Source organism: Urocitellus parryii, chromosome 2 (assembly GCF_045843805.1).
Source record: "Urocitellus parryii isolate mUroPar1 chromosome 2, mUroPar1.hap1, whole genome shotgun sequence".
NCBI classification, from domain to species: Eukaryota; Metazoa; Chordata; class Mammalia; order Rodentia; family Sciuridae; genus Urocitellus; species Urocitellus parryii.
Window position 1 is genome coordinate 29117150 of NC_135532.1, and position 19938 is coordinate 29137087.

Sequence of the window (19938 nt, forward strand, 5' to 3'; positions counted from 1 at the left end):
AATCTTGAGGAGTGGATATAAAAAAAACAAACCACCAAATCTGATTTTTTAGTATTATCCAACAAAGCTTTATTGAGTGCCTGCAAATGAGAGAAACCTTGAGGTTGATATATTCTGGTGCCAAGAAAGAAGCTCGACACATACATTTAGTATATTTCTGTGGGGCAAATTCGTGTGAATGAACGAACCATATTGGTAAAACAATGAACATTGTGATTAGGCGGAGACGATGCGACGACTAATTTTGGCCCCACTCGGCTTTCGTAGTCTTTCGCTTCTCAACTCTTCACGCAGCCGTGGCCGGCAGTGACGTCACGAGACGTGGCGCTCGCGGGAAAACTTGTCTAGGCGTCCGGGAGGAAGCTGGGCGCGCGCGGGACTTTCAAGCTTCGACCCCGGAGAACTCCGACTGTCATGAGTCTCTGGGTGGACAAATACCGGCCGTGCTCCTTAGGGCGGCTGGACTACCACAAGGAGCAGGCGGCCCAGCTGCGCAACCTGGTGAGTCAACCGCGGTTTGGGCCGGGAGAGGGGAGGCCCCAGGCGCCCCTAGGGAGCAGGACACCGCCCGCCCGCCATTAGGAGATAAATGTTACCGAGAGGCACCGAACCGAGAAGTGGGGAGAGTGCGTGGGGGTTGGCGGGGTTGTATTTTTAAACCGGGAGATCGACTGGCAAGTGCCACCTGAGCCAAGACTCGAGATGAGAAAATCATAAATACAGAAATTTAGCAAAGCATGGGACAAATAGAGCAGATAATAAGTGCAAAATCTCCGGGGCGTGCAAAATCCCGGGGCTGCAGTTTGCACAGCTTGTGGTAGAACCCTCGAGAATGGCAGTGTAAGTGGATAATAGCCAGTCGGAAGAGGAACGGGAACTGGGGCGGGTGTTGGAGGGGGGAGGAGTGGTGCAGATTCAGTACATCCCTAGAGTGAGATAGGAAGCTGTTGGAGGATTATGAGCCTAGAAGTGACATCGTCTGGTTTAACGTTTCTTGGTATGAATGTCTTCATTTACTAGGGAAGTGTTGGATTTATTAATTCCTAGGGTCTTTTCTGATTCTCAAATACGGTGGATTAGGATGTTCTTGAGTTTAGTTCCTTGCAGAAGACCCCCGCTGCCTCCTGATGACTTCTTTTTAATATTGTGGTTGTTCAAAGTGTCTAATGGCAATGATTTATGAAAAGCCAACTGTATCTTGTAGGGAGTGGAGTGTTATTACAGAACTAAAGTGTGCAGTTTGTGTCTTAGTCCTCTTTATAACTACTTTCACACATCTGACTAATTATCAGAAACTTTTGAAAAACTCATTGTCTTGTAAGGCAGCAGACTCTGTTAGTACCCTGCCCCATGTATCCCCTTGTTTTTAACTCTTACCTTGCATGCAGACTGACTTTGAACTTCCTACATCTGGGTTTTGCCTAAGTGCTTTTCTTTGACTGAAATCCCCAAGCACACTTGAAGTACCTGGGAATTAATGCCCTCTTTTTTCTCCCATCCAGTTTCCTAAGCAGGGTTCCACAAAGTACTGGTGAGAGAGTGTTCACCTACTCCATTTTCCCCATCACTTGATTGGATTAACACTGTAGTGTCTATGCTGGCTTTAAGTGTTTCCCCAATAGGCTCAAGCCCAGATATGTAGAGTGGAATTAAAATTGATAACACATTTTTATTGGCTTCCTTTCTTTCCTGATTTTTCATCCTTGGTCTCCTCTGAAATTTTCCTTTAAGTCCCTTGTAGGTTAAACTAATGCATCCAGTTCTTATCCCAGGGATTATTTCCAGGAGCCCAGACAAGAAAAACATCTATCTCAGAATTACAGAATCCTAATCTCACAGATGACTGGGTCCTGTAATCAATCATTCCTTTATTTAAAAAAATTCTCCAGGAGATTCTGTTAGTCTGGCTTGAGAGTTTCTGCTGTCTAGTATTTAATCTTGTATCTTTCATGTTCTGTGCTGTATATTTAAGTGATTTAAAATTTGTTTTAAAATCAATGTTTTAAAATTTATTTAAAAGTACAAATATGTATTTTAATTTGTTGGTAGGTGTGCAAAATATGTGGTACTTAAAAGATAGTTCAGTTCTACCTAGAACAATTTAATTTGACTAGAGAAAAATACCTTGTTCTTTCTTTCTGCAGGTTCAGTGTGGTGATTTTCCTCACCTGTTAGTGTATGGACCATCAGGTGCTGGAAAAAAGACAAGAATTATGTGTATTCTACGTGAACTTTATGGTGTTGGAGTGGAAAAATTGAGAATTGAACATCAAACTATCACAGTAAGCATTTTACTTTGAGGCTTTCCAAATATTTATGGGAAGTATTCTTTTTTTTTTTATCAAATTTATTTTTTGTTTTTATTTGTTCTTTTTAGTTATACATGACAGTAGAATGTATTTTGACATATCATACATAGACGGAGTATAACTTTCCATTCTGTGGTTGTACATGATATGGAGTTACACTGGTCATGTATTCATATATAGACATAGGAAAGTTATGTTTGATTCATTTTACTGTCTTTCCAGTTCCCATCCCACCCCACCCCACCCCAACCTATTGTGAATCAGCATCTGCATATCAGAGAGAACATTTGTCTTTTGTTTCTGTTTTTGTTTTTTTTTTTTTTGATTGGCTTGTTTCACTTAGCATGATAGTCTCCAGTTTCATCTATTTACCTCTACCAGCAAATGCGATAATTTCATTCTTCTTTTTGGATGAATAATAATCCACATTTTCTTTATCCATTCATCTGTTGAAGGACTTCTAGCTTGGTTCCATAGCTTAGCTATTGAGCTGCTATGAATATTGATGTGGTCACATCACTATAGTATGCTGATTTTAAGTCCTTTGGATATATGATGAGGAGTGGGATAACTGGGTCAAATGCTGGTTCTATTTCAAGTTTTCTGAAGAATCTCCCTACCGCTTCCAGGGTGTTTGCACCAATTTGCAATCCCACCAGTAATATATGAGTATATCTTTTTTCCCATATCCTTACCAGCTTTTATTGTTACTTGTATTCTTGATAATTGCCATTCTGATTGGAGTAAGATAAAATCTCAGTGTAGTTTTAATTTGCATTTCTCTAATTGTTAGCGATGTTGAACATTTTTTCACATATTTGTTGACAGATCATGTCTTCTGTGAAGTGTTTGTTCAGTTCCTTTGCCCATTTATTGACTGGGTTATTAGTTTTTTTTCCGTGTTAAGTTTTTTGAGTTCTTCATATATCCTGGAGATTAATACTGTATATGAGGTACAGACAGCAAAGATTTTTCTTCCATTCTGTAGGCTCTCTCTTCATATTCTCGATTGTTTCCTTTGCTATGAAGAGGCTTTTTAGTTTGATAAAACCTATTTATTAATTATTTTTTTTTGGCGGCAGAAGAGGGTGTTACTGGGGATGAACTCAGGGGCACTCATCCACTGAGCCATATCCTTAGCCCCTTTTCTTGTATTTTGTTTAGAGACAGGGTCTCACTGAGTTGCTTAGTGCCTCACTTTTGCTGAGGCTGGCTTTGAACTCATGACCCTCCTGCCTCAGCCTCCTGAGCTGCTGAGATTACAGGCATGCTCCACAATGCTCAGCCCATTTATTGATTCTTGAGTTTACTTGTGCTTTAGGAGTCTTGTTGATGTTGAGGAATTTGGTTCCTAAGCTGACATGATGGAGATTTGGGCCTACTGTTTCATCTTGTAGGCACAGGGTGTCTGGTCTAATGCCTAGGTCCTTGATCCACTTTGACTTGAATTTTGTGCAGGGTGAGAGGGGTCTAATTTCATTTTATTGCATATGAATTTCCAGTTTTCCTATATGGAAGGAATTTTTAATCATGGTCATATATGTACCTTTCATCCTCTTAGTTGTTCCTAACATGTGATTTAAGAATGAATTTCACAGACGTACAAGATTGAGAGATAATAATATAAGAATGAACTTGCGATGTACAAGATCGAGAGATACAAATGTATAGACCTCACAATTGTACACCAAAGTCATTTACGTTAGAAAGCATGAGCAACAGGAGGTTTGCTGTAAAATGGACAGGGAGAGAGTCATTTTGGTTTATCTGGTAATTATCTAGTAAATAAGAGGATGTTACAAATGAAACTAGAAATCAAATTTCTGAAGTTCATTTTTTTTGGAAGCAGTAGTGGAGATGAAAAGAAACTGTAATTTTAATAATTTAAATGTGGAATCAAGTGACAGTGGAGCAACTGACTGGGAAAGGAAACTTGAGGCATTGGGAGATTGAAAGGCTTCCCATAATTTTGCCGTGGTGGAGTTTCCAGGCTTGTACCATTCACTGCATTGTCATGCTCTTTTCTTAGCGATGGCGTTTCAGATCTAGTTAAAATGTCTCCTCTCTAAAGTGCTTCTCCCATGCATGAGAAATGCTGTTTATTCTATGAGCGGTAGTTTATACTTTTATACTACTTTGTTTTGTCTAGATTATAGTTTTTCATATATATCCTTACTTTGACAAGATTGTATTTGTTTTGAAGTTATGTAGGGAACATGCCAGATTGGTTTTCATATTGTCTTCATAGCCCCTGATGGAATGTTTTATACATGTTATGCCTTGAAAAAAAATGAATGCTGAATGTAGATGGTATTTATTAATAGAATCTTCAGGAGAATAAATGAGTTTTAGGCTAATATTGGTTAGCTTATGTTTAGACAGATCCAAGGTTGAGGAACTGGTGGTGCATCCTGACAGAAATTCTTATAATATTATGTAGGGACAAATTTAGCAAGAAAACTGGAATCTTTAGGGGGGAAAAATGACAAAATCTTAACAGAAGAACAAAAAACAAGAGCCATCAAATGGAAAGATGCAGCATGTTCTCAGATGAGAGATTCAAAAGTGTGTCTTTTCTCTAAGTTAATGTGTTAAACTTTAATGAAATTTCAATTTAAGTCAAGGATTTTTTTTTTTAAATTATTTGAAATGATCCTCAAGTCCACATGGAAAGAAAACAATTCTGAGACCAGCTAACATAATGATAAAAGAGAAGTTTAATGGAGTGGGGTTTGCATTACAAAATTGTAAATCATATCTGACAACTAATATAGTGTATTGGCATGTGAATAGAAAATGTGACTAGTGAAACTGAAGAGAGCCTGGAAATATGCTGGAAAGTCTATTTGAAAATGGTGGGAAAATGTGACCCAGCAAAATGTGTTATCATAACTACTTATCTATTGGGAGGAAAACAAAGTTCAATTTCTATGACATACCATTTATAAAGATAAATTCCAGGTGATTGATCTTAAAACAAAATGCTATATATTTTAGAATATGATAAAGGACTTCAGACATAAAATCAAAGGAAAACAAGATTGTCACAAAATATTTGAAAGGAACATTAGGTAAGAGATTTTAAAATTGACAATGGAGAAAAACAACCTGGTAGAAAATGAAATAAGTAGTCAGTTGACAAATATGTGGCCAGTTTGACCTTTGAAAGAGTCAAACAGATTGTACATTATTTATTCAAATTGGCAAAAATTGAAAGGCATATTAAAACCAACTATAAATGGAGAATGTTGAGTAAGGGTGTTGGTTGCCAGTGGAAAAGTGAATTGTTAGATCTTTTTTAAACGGTGGTCTATAGATACACACACAACAAATGCAAAAAAACCCAAAATGGCCATCAGTTTGCCCATCAGCTGTTGATACCCATCTATAACATATCAGTTGTCTGGGAGGAATTGCCAAAATATATTGTTACCTAGAAAAAGCCATAGAGGTAAGGGTATGACTTCCTCTTTCTTTTTGTTTTTATTTTTTACAAGAAACACCAACACTGTACAAATATTAGTGCTTTATTTTTGTTTTAACATGGAAAAATCGTAAAAGAATATATTTAGATTGTTAACAATGGTGATATGGTGATAAATAAAGATTATTTGGGGATATCTGAAGGTAAGTGTTAGATGAAGGCTCAGACCTGGGTAACAGATTCGGGATCCAGGCAGGTGGAAGAATATGCAAGACACAGTTGGAATAGTCGACATTCTTTATTCAGAGTTTGCAGCAGCTCCTCCCTCCAGCTCCAGTTCCATTTTGCCTCTCCAGTTCCATTTAGCCCATTGAGCCATTTCCATAGGTCTTTTTTATATGCAGACCAGACAGAGACAGCACATTGACAGTCAACTACATAACTGAATGCATGATCACAAGCACATGTTTCTGACCTTGAGTACATTTGCTGAATCAGGAAGTTCATGACCTTGGCTACATTCTAAAAACAGCCCACCCGGAAGCCTCACCAAGGTAGGAATTATAGCCATCTTTAGAACTGCCCTACACACAATATAAACAGGATGTATGATGTGACCCAGTTGATATAAACATGTTTGCACATTAAGAATGGAGTTAGTGAAGTTACATTAATATTGGTTATATCAAGTACTATTGTTTTAAACAAACTTCAATTGTTTGTATAATAAAAGAAAAACAGATGAAATAGCAAATAATAAATGTTGAAAAAAATCTTGTTTTGTTTGTTTTGTCTACAGACTCCATCTAAAAAGAAAATTGAAATCAGCACCATTGCAAGTAATTACCACCTTGAAGTTAATCCCAGGTAAATTGCTGCTACTAAGCATTTTTAAAAGAATGGTTAGAAGTAAGCAGTTTTTAGCAATAATGCTTTCATACTTTTTTTTAAGATTGAGACTCTCAAAATTATATGAATGGAAGCATAGTATATAAAACAGATTAGAGTGACGCTATTTTTCTCAAAATGTGAAGCCTAGTACCTTCCAGCTTCACTGCCTCTGTCAAGATAATTTCAGTAATATATTTTAAGTTTTCTTGCTTTTCAGAGTTCATTGTTAGTAAAGTTTTGTTAAATTATATTGATTTATTCAGCATTCATGAGCAAAGTATGTCTAAAAATTTGTAATGTCTGGTTTAAATATTTTAGAAACTGAACTTGGGTTGCCAGATCTTGCTTTGTAACTTCTTGTGTTTCAGCTTCTTGTTTAGAGAGTATTATGATAGTCTACTAGCCAATGTGTTTTTGTCTGTCATGAGATAATAAGATTAGGATCTTGTTTAAAACTTGTGCAGCATTGGAAAAGTTGAGTAAACTTGCAAGGTTCTCTGGTGCCAGATGTGATCTTAAAAGAGAACAGAATGGAGGACCTTCTCAGCCAGAGGCAGCCTAATGGTAGAGAGGCAAGAATGAATGTCCAATTCAGTGAGCAGGTGGAGACAAAGGGAGAAGGAAGTATGAGGAATAGTCTAATTCTACCAGGATTATGATACTTAGTCCTTAAAATAGCCCTAGCAGATAGCTATTATAATTTTCCCTAGTTATGTCAAAGAAAACTAAGAGAAATGAGATTTGTTGGTAATTAGTCTGATCATAAAAAGTAGAAAGGGTTAATTCTAAAGAAATGGGAAATGTTCTGGATTTTTGGCTAGAAAAATAATCACACAAGAGGCAATCTAGGTGTGCTTATCTAATTAAATTATAATGACTTGGGGAAAAAACTTTGTGGTTATTTGGGAAAATAAACTAAAGCTAATTATTTTACTCACCTTTTTTTCTTGTGAGTTTTTCTGAATCAAGAATAGTCAGATATTAAGCTGATTGTTTTTCAGTGTTTGAAATTAGTATTCATTTGGCCTAATTGAACCAGATGACTTTTGGGTATGAGAGGTGCTTTATTCAAGAGCCAAAGCAATAAGATGGATGAAAATGACAAGTGTGTGCCTTTGATAAGTCAACAATAGTTTGTATCTTAAGCTCCACTTGCTTATCTCATCCTAGTAAACCCTTTAATCTGCTCCTTGCTACTGCTAGTAACAGACTTACCTAGGCTCCTTCTTCCAGACCTTAGCTATTTGGGGGATAGGGACTATGAATAGGCATCAATGACATTTCTGTTTCAGAGTTATTTTTATATTTTGATAGTTAGGGGTAATTGAGAAATTACTATAATTAGGTATTAACTTTTCAGTAGTGGGTACCCAAGTGTTAGTATTTCCCAAATTGTTTCTTAATTATTATTACTCTTCTTAAGTAACAGTAAAAAATATTAAGGACATGGTTAGTGTTTTCAGTGACATCATATTTTCAGTGATACAGAAGTGTAATACTTCTTAAATATTTATATATGTGGATATTACTCTTGTTTTATGTAGTGATGCTGGAAATAGTGACCGGGTAGTAATTCAGGAGATGTTGAAAACAGTGGCACAGTCACAGCAACTTGAAACAAACTCTCAAAGAGATTTTAAAGGTATGTGATGAAACCTTGCTTTTTATGAAACTGCCAAACATTAATAATCTCTATAGAAGTCAACAAGATAGGCATGACTCCTGTATTCATGGGAGCTTGTAGTCTAGTGGAATTGAATTTTGTGGGAATGTGGATTATTTCTGGTACCTACTTGATATTTTGGAACAAGATGAATAATTTAAAAAACCTATTATATCTCAAATAAGAAATTACATGATTTTAAAGTAATTATGACCACAGTTTTATGTTCATTATTAACTGTTTTGATGAAGGGGGTCCGGTGGGGGTGGGGTATATGTTGGGGGGAACAAACTAGCTATAATCCCATCATCCAGAAACAGCTACTATTAACTTGGTCTTTGCTTTCTAGTACTCTTTCTATATATATGCATGCAATTCTTTTTCATAAGATTTAGTGATGATAAATATGCAGTATTTAATGCTTTAAATGGATTTTGCCAAATTCTTTATCTGATGAAAGAATCTGTACATTTACATTAACACTGTTCAGGAATATCCATTTCTTCTCAACATTTAATCAACACTGCAGATAAATATTTTTTATCTTTCTCAGTTTGAGTGGAGGAAATAGTTCTTTGTTTTTCCTTCAATTAGTGTGATAATTTTTCTTGTTTCATTGCTTATTATTATTTTGTAAATTGCCTGTATTTGAAAGTAAACATTTATGGATTTATTTTTTATTCCTGTAAATGGAAACTTTTCTTGTATTTTTTATTTATATGGCAATTATTGATGTTTTATCTTAATTTTATATCCTGTTGATAACATTTCTAATGTGTAATAATCATATTTTTTGTATTTTTCAGATATATATTTGTGTGTATATGTGTGTGTGTATACACACACACACACACAAATATTTTTTTCTCTTCCAATTTGTAGGACTTTGAATAGTTTTTCTTGTCTAATTATGTTGCCAAGTATCTACAGTACAGTGCTTCATAGTAAGAGAGCCGGTGAACATACATGTCACAGTTCTGGAAGGAATGCATGCCTTAGTATTTCCCCGTTTAGTTAGTTGTTAGATTTTGACAGATGCATTTCTTACTTGGTTACACTCTATTATTTTATACAGATATACTATTGTTCCCTGCTTACCAGTTATAACTTGGTTACTATCTCTAGGATCACCACATAAAATAAAAATAATGGTGTGTATGAATATAAATATTTAGAAAATTCTGTGCTTTTAATCTGTGATAAGAATTATGCTGAAGATATATTTTAAGAAATATGGTTGAAATTTTAAATTTGAATCAGCTAACAATTATAAACCTTTAAAGTGAAATGTTTTAGACATTAAAAACAAAAACAATATTCCAACATTCAATTAAAATTAGATTTACATTACTAAAATTTATAGACCTGTTCTTACATTTAGTATTATATTAAAAAAAACAATATTTAGGTAATAAGTTTAGAAGATGGTTTAATTCTTCAGTACTCAGAGATGTTGTTCTGTTTCTATATTTTTTTTTCTTATAACTGAATTCAGCTGTGATCCTTTTCCTGTGATCATTTTTTAAAAATGCAAATATGTTTTCCTGTATTAGGAAGAAGAAGGACTAGGAGGCCAGAGAGATTTTCTAGGTTTGGGACTCTAGATCTGTCGCTTATTTTATTTTTACAAACTCTACTCCCTGTCTTCCTCCCTGCCACTCTTATTAGCATTCTTTCCTTTGTCTCTTTCCTGTTCCACTCAGTTGAGTGCTGTTTTTGGGATTCCTCATTGTGGAGCCTTATCTTAGTAGGGAACTTTGTTTTGTTTTCTTTACAATCTATGTCTTTGTCAGATCTTACTGCTTCAGCATTCCCTTGGTCTCATCCATGAGTTGGGCTCTATGGAATCTGCCTCCTAATTCAGATTGCTGTTTCAAGTTGTCCCATGATAATTTCCAAGTGTTGCAGGCATTTTTGGGGTTCTCCTGTCCTAATGGCTGACAAAAGATTAGTGGATTCCTGCCACTGCCTTCCACCAAAGTGCTGATGCTCTGAGGGTCTTTTCATTTGTAGTTGCTTGTTCTTACTTGCTTATATTTGAGTTCTTAGGTAAAGTTTGTCATTTAGTTTGAAATAGATGTTCCTGGAATCATTAGTTATTCTGTTTGTTTTTGAGGGGAAATTCAAATGCCACACTGCTGCCACTGCTGTCTTCCACATTAATTTATTAATATAATGAAAACTAGAAAAGTTGGATTCAGTCCCTGCTTACATACTATTCCTGAACCACTGTAAGGCTGATCCCAGATTGTGGCCAGGTGGGAATCTTACTCTACAAGCATACAGATATTTTTATGCCTTGTTGGCTATGTTCTTGAAACAGTGCCTTCCAAAGTGTATTCCTTAGAATTTTACATCCCTATCTTGGTAAAATTTAAGTTTGTCTTGTTTCTGTTTGACTCAGTGGTATTATTGACAGAAGTTGACAAACTCACCAGAGATGCTCAACACGCTTTGCGCAGAACCATGGAAAAGTATATGTCCACCTGCAGATTGATCTTGTGCTGCAATTCAACATCCAAAGTGATACCACCTATTCGTAGTAGATGCCTGGCAATTCGTGTGCCTGCTCCCAGCATTGAAGATGTATGTCAAGTTAAACTTATCAGAAAAAATTGAGTTCAAATTCTCTGATCTTTGTATATATCTCTCACATGTTTTTTTTTTTTTGTTAAAACCCAGTGAAGCATATCAATAATTTAAGAACAGTTATGGAAAGACCTGGATGTAAACCATTAATAGATGTAAATATCAACATATATAGTAGTGAATACCCACATATCAATATATAAAATATGTTCCTTAAACCGTCTCTTACCTTAAGTAGGCTTTAAGAATTTTACGAAGCTAGATATGGGTTAATTATTTATTATCCTCTACCTCAAGCTGATTTATTTGATTGTAGTAGGAAATTTGAAAATAGAGGAAATGGATTTTGCAAGAAGATGATGTGGTTATGCCTGAAACAGCATTGATGCATATTATTTCTCTTTGCAATTCTTAACAATGTCAGTTAAAAGAAAATATTGATTGCTCACAGTAAGCAGCTTTCCTTCTGTTAATAGATTTTGGAAGGTTTTATACAAAATAGGGAGAATATAAGACGTTGTGTTAGATACAATTAGTAAAGTACCTTTACAAATTTCACTTGTGAAAATTTGGGGAATGATACAATTAAAAAGATTTAAAAGGATACTATCAATAGAAATTATCTCTATGCTTTTTGACAGACTGCTCATGTTTGTTAATTTGACTTACAGATTTGCCATGTGTTAACTACTGTGTGCAAGAAGGAAGGTCTGAATCTTCCTTCACAACTGGCTCAGAGACTTGCAGAGAAGTCCTGTAGAAATCTCAGAAAAGCCCTACTTATGTGTGAAGCCTGCAGAGTACAACAGTGAGTGGAAGGGGCAGTTACTGCAGGAAACTTCTGGGAAATACGTACACTTCTGTTTAATTTATTGTGTTCTCTTTTTGTTGTGTAGATATCCTTTTACTGCAGATCAAGAAATCCCTGAGACAGATTGGGAGGTGTACCTGAGGGAGACAGCAAATGCTATTGTCAGTCAGCAGACGCCTCAAAGGTAACCAGTATGAGGTGGTGATAATAAAGGTTTGATCAAGATAGTTCAGTTAGTGGCTCTTTTATGCTACCACCATGTCATTTAGAGATATAATTAGATCTTGAATCTAAATATTGAACTTTTAAATAAATGGTAGAGTTTAATTCTAGAAATGCAGTGGTTCAGAATAGTTAGTTTGGCGTTGTAGATTTTCTTAAGCTGTTAATGTGTAAAATTTGGTTTTATATGTAAATTAAATAAATCTGGGAATTTTTAATTGTCCTTTTAGAATCTCTGATGACTTAAACATCATTTGTTTGGCTTTCTAGTATTGAAAAAAAAAATAATATATCACTTTGAAATTAATGCAAATGTGCCAGAAAGACATCAGACTTTTTTTTAATTTTAAAATACATTTAACTTTTATTATCCACATAAAGACTGTAATTTTTCATGAATGTAAAGATGTAATTATATACAGTCTGTTTATCTTCAATCTTTTTCCCCCTTTTGCTTGGCTCCTCAGAGACTAGTATATATCTTTCCATATTTTATATTTTTCTACTTGTTCATATAACTGTGAAAGTATGTGGGGATTCTTTTTAGTTATTGCTTATTTTATAAAAATGGAAGCCTATCTTCATACTTTTTTGTAAATTGCATTTCTTAATGATACCATGTGGAACTCCTTCCAAGTCATAGCTGTAACTCATTTTCTAAAGAAATTAATAGGCTTTATATTTTTAGAGCAGCTTTAGGTTTCCTGAAATAAGCAGAAAGTTCCTAGATGTTCCTTCATCCCTTTCAATTTCCTCTACTATTGATATCTTGCATTAATCGTGGTATATTTGTTACAACTGACAAGTCAATATCAATACGTCATTATTAACGCAAGTCAGTAATTTAAATTAGGGTATAGTCTGGATTTGGGCAAATGTAGGATGTGATCCACCATTATAGTATCATACAGAGTAGTTTCATTGTGCCAAAAGTCTGATGCCCTCAACCTGTATGTATGTCCATTCTTTATTCTAAGCAACCACTGATTTACACGCCCCACCCCCACCCATTCCTTCCTTTTGCCTTTTCTAGAAATTCACATGGTTAATACTATGTATAACCTTTCATATTGGCTCTTTTTAAAATTTGTTCATTTTAGTTACACTTGACAGTAGAATCTACTTTGACATATTTATACAAATATGGAATATGTATTATTCTAATTAGGATCCCAGTCTTGTGGATGTACACAATGTTGAGATTCACTGTGGTATATATACATAGGAAAGTTATGTCAGATTCATTCCACTGTCTTTCCTATTGACATCAGACTTCTTATCCTAATTTAGCTAGGTGTCCTTGAGCAGCTAACTTCATTTTTGAATTTCCGCTTTCTCATTTGTATAATGAAGATACTATTTTTTATTATTCTGTCAAGGATACTTATGTCTTTGTTGTGAAGAGCAAAAGAGATTGTGTGATACTGGTTTGAGAACTAAAAAAACTTCTGTGCTCATGCCTAATGATGGATTCTGTTAAGAATAATTCTAAGAATATACCATTGGTATTAGAAAGTATTTTTTGACACTAATTGTGCAAAGTTTTTTTCCATTTACTTTTGTGGGTTTGTTATTCAGTGATTGACTATACTGAAACTCCTCAGTCACTGGTTGTTTGATTTATGATAGTTTGATTGAGAAAGACAGTCTGCACTTCTCCAAATAAAATATGACAGCCTTAAGGCCCACTACCTTTGTAAAGTATGGAGGAGGTTTCTCAGGCTTGCTGAAGCAGGCCTCTTATCCTCGTTGTGTCAGAACTGAGAAACCATCTTTGAACTTTAGCAATGGTCATTGATCACTTTTAGAGTACAGGATAGACTGAGTGCAGTCACTAGAACTCAAGCTTCTCTGGTTGAACTGAAAATAATGACATTTCTTTTCTTGGTTGATACATCTGAAGAATACCGATTTTCGTAAGAGAATATTCAAAAGGATTCAAACATGTTTTGACATGTCTTAGTAGCCTTTAACTTTCATATAATATTTCTATACTGAAGGTGGCTTTCTTGTTTTTGTTATGATTTTATAGAAGATAAATTGATAGTAGAAGTTTCTACTTTTAAGATTTTGGTATAGAAATTTGATAATTTTCGGATGTACTTTTAAAACTTTGATTATTGTTTTGCCTAATTCTTCCAGCTGCTGCTACCCTTTATTCCAATCTTCCTAACAAGTATTGGCAGCTTCTAAATGAACTTGTGCAAGAAGTACTGCTCTTTCCTGTTTAATCTAATAATTGTGGGAATTGATTCTATTGTGCTGAATAAACAGAAATTTCCCCTAATTCCTGAAAGCCTTGGAGCTGGCCAGAAATACTGGCAGGGTAGTGTTATTTTAATCATTGTCCTATGCAATCCCAAATGACTTGATTTTTTTGACCTTTAGTATTACTATAAATGTTTGTTGTCTTGATTCTTGTTTGCTCTGTCTTAAAATAGTCATAATTTTTGAATTTGAATAGTTTATATTTAATGAATGATATGTCACCTCTTATACTGTTTCCTCACTTAACTCATAACAGTTCTAGGAGAAAAATGTTATCATCTTTACTTCAGAGATAAGAAAACAGATTTAGTCAGATTAACTTGTACAAGAACATTCAGTTATTAAAAGGCAGAGACTTACTCTAGAATACCCAGGATTCTTTGACTAAAGAATTTATACTCTTAGTCACCTAGAACCCATCAAAAAATAATGACACAAAATAGTAAATTTAGAGTATTAATTTTTAGAAACTATATAATACTAGAAATTAACTCTAACATGAGATACATGTTAATGGATATACACAATATAGTTATAAAACAATTGTATAGGTAAATATATCCTGAATTGACTTTTTGGAAATAAGCTACATGCATATATTAAAATAATTTCCTATCATGATGTTTGTTTTATTACTTATGCTTTAATAATCAGGTTTTATTTTTGAGATACACTACTGTGTCACTGAGCGATCCCAGGCATTTGAGTTATGCATGTATAAAATGCTGCCTCAACTCCCTGAGTTTTAATATAATCGTAGTCTCCCTGAACTTCAGGTTCTTTTCAATAAAAGAGCATGTTTGTTGTGAGGAATAGTATATTATTGTGAAGCTAGTTCAGAACAAGGTGTCAAATAAATGCTTAGCACACATTGGAAAGATGTGGACTTTGGATTAGATGGAACCATGTTCAAATAATGCTTTGCTGAGGCTAACTTTGTGAAGTTACTAAACTGTTTCATTTTTTCAATAAAAAAAATTGAAGATAAAGTTTTTCACATAGCTGGTATGAGAACTGAATTAAATTATTTGATATATACATAGCAGGTACCCCCAAAATGTTATTTCTTTTTTAAATTTTTATTTAGTTTTAATGTGTCAGAGCTTTATATTTCCTAGAGTCTCAGAGAAAGGAGTCTGAACTTGAAGAAATTTTTTTTCAGTGAATACCCTGATTTATCTGAAGTATGGACCATCTGTAGTATAGTAAAAATTCAGAAGTTTTCTCTCTTTAGGATAAGTAAATATTTAGATAAAGATAATTATTTTAAGTGTATTGGGAATTTTAATGGATATTTTTTTCTTTGTTCTGAAATGGCATGTATGTATTTATTTACCCTTTTGTTTTCTGAAATGTTTTGAGAAGGACCTGGCATTAAGGACTCAGAGGTTTAATGTTCATATTGACTTAGCTTGTTTTGTACTTAACCTATAACTTCTTGTCCTCCCTCTTTTGTGGCAGGATTTCTTTGTGTCCCTGCTATATTGCTTTGTTCCTGTGTAGTCTAGGTAGTCGCATATTTTCTGCTTATGTTGTCTCTTATCACTTGTGTAATTGCTAATGACCATTTTCTAGATATTTTAAGAAACTTCTGTCTGTAGTAAAAATATGAACATTAAATTTCTTGGTGTAGTACAACCCTCACCATTCCTGCAGTCTTAATTTCTATCTGGTACTTTTGTGGTTGATATAATAAACCTGATTATTACTCTATTTTAAAAGACTATTGTAATTTCTTTTTAAGTGAACTGAAATTAGAAGTTTTATGTGTATATCCTTAATGTGATGTACTATTTGGGAAAATTTGTGTGTATTGGATTGTTAAAATTGTCTCTGATTTTCATCATAAAATAGCAATTATTTTGTTTTATATAGGCTCCTCGAAGTTCGTGGAAGGCTTTATGAGCTTTTAACTCATTGTATTCCTCCTGAGATAATAATGAAGGTAACCCTATTTCAGATCTTGAACTGCTTATAAAATTTGGACTTTGGATGTGTGAAAAGAGGGCTTTTCAAAGTACCAGTATAAATTTCACCCCTTTTTCTCTATTTCATTAATTCCACAGATATGTATTCAGCTTCTGTATGCCAACTACCATTAGGGGAGTGCTAAAGAAGGGTGGGGAGGAGACCTGCCTTTGGGGAAGTTATGTTCTAGTAGAGTGAAAGAGGAAACAGTAAGGATTTTAGAATGTTATAAACACTATAGAAGAAATAAATTGATGCAGTGATAATAATGGAGGATGTCCATTGATAGCTGTTCTGTGGAAGATACTTATTGCTTAAACTGAGACTCAGAAGAATAAGAGGAAACAACCATATAAATAGCTGGGGGATAAGAATTTCAGAGAGCAAGATTCAGGGTACCTGGAGGATGAGGTCGAAGATGTAGGCAGAGTCCTATTAGCTAGCAAAATTTATTGGTTGCTAGATATTAGAAAATAAAAAGTTTGTGTTTATTAAAATGAAATGGTGGTACTTCACACAAATTCAAATGTTACTAAATATACAAACTAAAGAGTAAAGCATCTATTTTTCAATCTACAAGCATTGCCACTTTAAACAGACATCTGTTCTTTTCATAGAGAAACAAGTATATGTGTGTGTGTAGTTTTCTAAAAGTTTTTGTGTTTTCTCCTTTGTTTTTATTCAGCAATATAGCGTGATATTGCTTCTTGACTTTACAGATTTGCCTTATTCTTTTTAAATGGATGAATGGTTTTCTTTTGTATGATATCAGTTTTTTTGAGTGTGGCTTCTATTTGTGGAATATTAGATTGTCTACAGATTATTATTATAAATAATGCAATAGTATGTATCATTGTAGTATATTTGTTCACCCTTCTACAATTGCATACAGATGATCCTCCACTTACTATAGAGTTATATCCTGATAAATCCACATGAGAAGCTGAAGATACTATGTATTAAAAATGTATAGCAAGGCATGGTGGCGCCCAGTCCCAGCCACTTGGAAGGCTGAGGCAGGGAATCACTTTAGCATACAAGTTTGAGATCAGCCTGAGTAGCATAGTGAGACCCTGTCTCAAACAACAAGAACAACAAAATAGCATTTAACACATCTAACTTACAGAACATTTAACAATACTATAGAATATTGGTTATTTACCTATGTGATTGTATGACTGACTGATAGCTATGGTTCATCCTCCTTCTCCTGCATCTTGAGAGAGGATTATATTGCATATTGCTAGCCCAGGAAAAGATCAAAATTCAAATGATGGTTTCTACTGAATATGTTATTCCTTTCACACCATCATAAAGTGGGAAAAAAACCCAAACAACCATTTAGTTTTAGTTGGACTGTTAGAAGTCAGAGGTTTCCATGGAATTTGGTAGGTAAGCACCACATTATTATTTCAGAAGAGGTATAAAGCTTTTGGTTTTAAAGTAAAACTTCTGGTTCACAAATAGATTTCACAAATATAAAAAGCATATTTAAGTTTTACTTGTTTTTGTGAATGAGAGAGATGAAGCATGTTTGGCTAATTTTAAAAAGTTATTACTTTTTAAGTTACTAATTATTTTTCTATAGGGCCTTCTCTCAGAACTTTTGCATAATTGCGATGGACAACTGAAAGCAGAAGTGGCCCAGATGGCAGCTTATTATGAACATCGTCTACAACTGGGTAGCAAAGCCATTTATCACTTGGAAGCATTTGTGGCCAAATTTATGGCACTTTATAAGAAGTTCATGGAGGATGGATTGGAAGGCATGATGTTCTGACTTCAGTTAGTAATTCTTCCATGTATTTCTCAGTATCAGCATTTACTCGTAATTTGTATTAGAAGAATGTTGTGTAAAATAAACAGACTTAATCATATATTTTTTGTGTTTTTTTGTAATTCCTCTTTGAATTTACTAATCATTATCATTTTCCTCTACATTAAATAATCGCTTCTATACTCTTGAAATATATTGAAAGGATACAATTAGAAACTTTTGAGTCTAGGAAAATTATTTTAATTTACTTTAAACATTAGTTTTTCAAGTATGCAGTATCAATCATTCCATTCTCTTTCATCTAATCTCTTAGGTGATATAGGAGACTTATACAATAAGGGAGCAAAGATAATTTTCTCTTTTTTAGACTGCTGTTTTTGACTACAGGGTACATGGTACTTTGCTTGGTAAATCATTACTTTTAATCACATTATCCCTTAACAAAGAACTGTACTTTTGTAGAGAATATAAAAATTCACATATAGCATATGTACACCCTTTGTGTTGCCAAGTGGTGCCTTGCATTGCCTTGGAAGGCCATCATCAGATGTGACCTGTTGGCCCTGTATTTCTGTAATCATGAGATAAAATACACTACTATATGAAGTTATCCAGCCTTAGGTATTTTGTTATAGTAAAAATGGATCTATATATCAGGTGACAAATGCATGGTGGTATTCCCAGGTTTTAACCAAATATGAAGAGCTTTTCAGAAATAAACATTTTTCAATTTGTTGTCTTGACTTTGATCAATTTTTGTCCCGAATTGGTTGTTTTTTATAATTTTGTTTACTTTTATAATTTGCTATGGAGGAAAAAGACCCAGTATCTTCCTGTTTTTATTAGAAGTATACTTTTGCTGATTCTTCATTACTTTTTGTAGATTAAGATTTCAATCTTGTTATTTTCCTTCAGCTTGAAAAATTTTCTTTGGCAATTCTTCTAAGGCAGGTCTGCTAGTGAATTATCAGGAATTTTGGGGATTTTTTTGGCCTAAAGTGGTTTTATTTTGCACTGTTTTGAAAAGCATTATTTAACGTATTTAGAATTTTAGTTTGATAGGTTTATGAAACGTTTTCTCTGTAATTTGCATTGTGAAGAGTCATCCATAGTCATTCAAATCTTCAAATCTTTTTTTTGTATTTGTATGTGTGTATATGCATATTACATATACACACACACATATGTATGTGTATATATATATTTTTTTTTCACCCTCCCCTCATAGCTATCTTTTTTGCAACTTCTCTTTGATTACTTCTCTGATTACTTTCCAGAAGTTTGATTAAGTTAGGTGTTGGTGTGATTTTTCTTTGTGTTCATCCTACTTTAATACTGCTTTGAGTTGGTTGAACTTCTTAGATATGTGAGTTTATATATTGAATTTGGAAAAGTTAGCCATTTTCTTCAAATGTTCTGCTCTCTCTTCTGAGACTCTAGTTTAAGCTATTTGACAGTGTCCTATAAATTATTCTTTTTTTCCCCTAGCCTTTTTCTCACTGTTCTTCAGTTTATTGTCTTCTGCATAATCCAAAGACAATCCCATGAAGTTTTTATTTTAAGTATTTGAAATTTTAAGCTTTGGAAGTTTGTTTTACCACTTGGATTGTTTCTTATTTTCATTCTGTTTGTTTTTCTCCCAAATGTATTGGACATATATTTAATAGCTCTCGAAAAGTCTTTGCAAATTTCACTCTATCTGTAAATCAGTTTCTGTTGACTAATATTTTCCTGATTGTTGGTCAGATTTTCTGCTTTTTGTACATGCCCTAGTGTTTTTTTGAATATTGGCTGTTGTGATTATTACATTGGAATGTTACATTATTGTCTGAATTCTGTTGTCTTTTTTGTTTGTTTTAACTGTTAAGCTTTGTTTTGGCAGGCAATAATGTGCTTATTACTTTCATATTTGTTTTTAAGCCTTATTGGGGTGAGCCTAGTAGTATCCTTACTCCCTAGGTTTGCTTAGGCATGATTATTTCTGGGGTCTATTGAATGCTTCAGAAATCAATCACA

The 19938-nt window shown here is 34.0% G+C and overlaps 1 protein-coding gene across 1 annotated transcript; it reads left to right on the forward strand.

Annotated features, from left to right (window-relative positions):
• Nucleotides 1-321: 321 nt before the first annotated feature.
• Rfc3 (replication factor C subunit 3) lies at nt 322-18078 on the forward strand. Its single transcript, XM_026395132.2, has 9 exons — nt 322-501; nt 2145-2282; nt 6533-6600; nt 8169-8266; nt 10692-10873; nt 11548-11684; nt 11773-11871; nt 16053-16122; nt 17734-18078. Exons 1-9 carry the CDS (start codon nt 415-417, stop codon nt 17923-17925), a joined length of 1071 nt encoding a protein of 356 aa, XP_026250917.1. The 5' UTR covers nt 322-414; the 3' UTR covers nt 17926-18078.
• Nucleotides 18079-19938: the final 1860 nt, after the last annotated feature.

Excerpts from the sequence above, each read along its gene's own strand:
- Rfc3 (XM_026395132.2), top strand. The coding sequence starts at position 415 with ATGAGTCTCTGGGTGGACAAATACCGGCCGTGCTCCTTAGGGCGGCTG. Across the intron at positions 11,685-11,772 it reads GAAGCCTGCAGAGTACAACA|ATATCCTTTTACTGCAGATC; the intron begins GTGAGTGGAAGG and ends TTTGTTGTGTAG. Across the intron at positions 11,872-16,052 it reads AGTCAGCAGACGCCTCAAAG|GCTCCTCGAAGTTCGTGGAA; the intron begins GTAACCAGTATG and ends TGTTTTATATAG.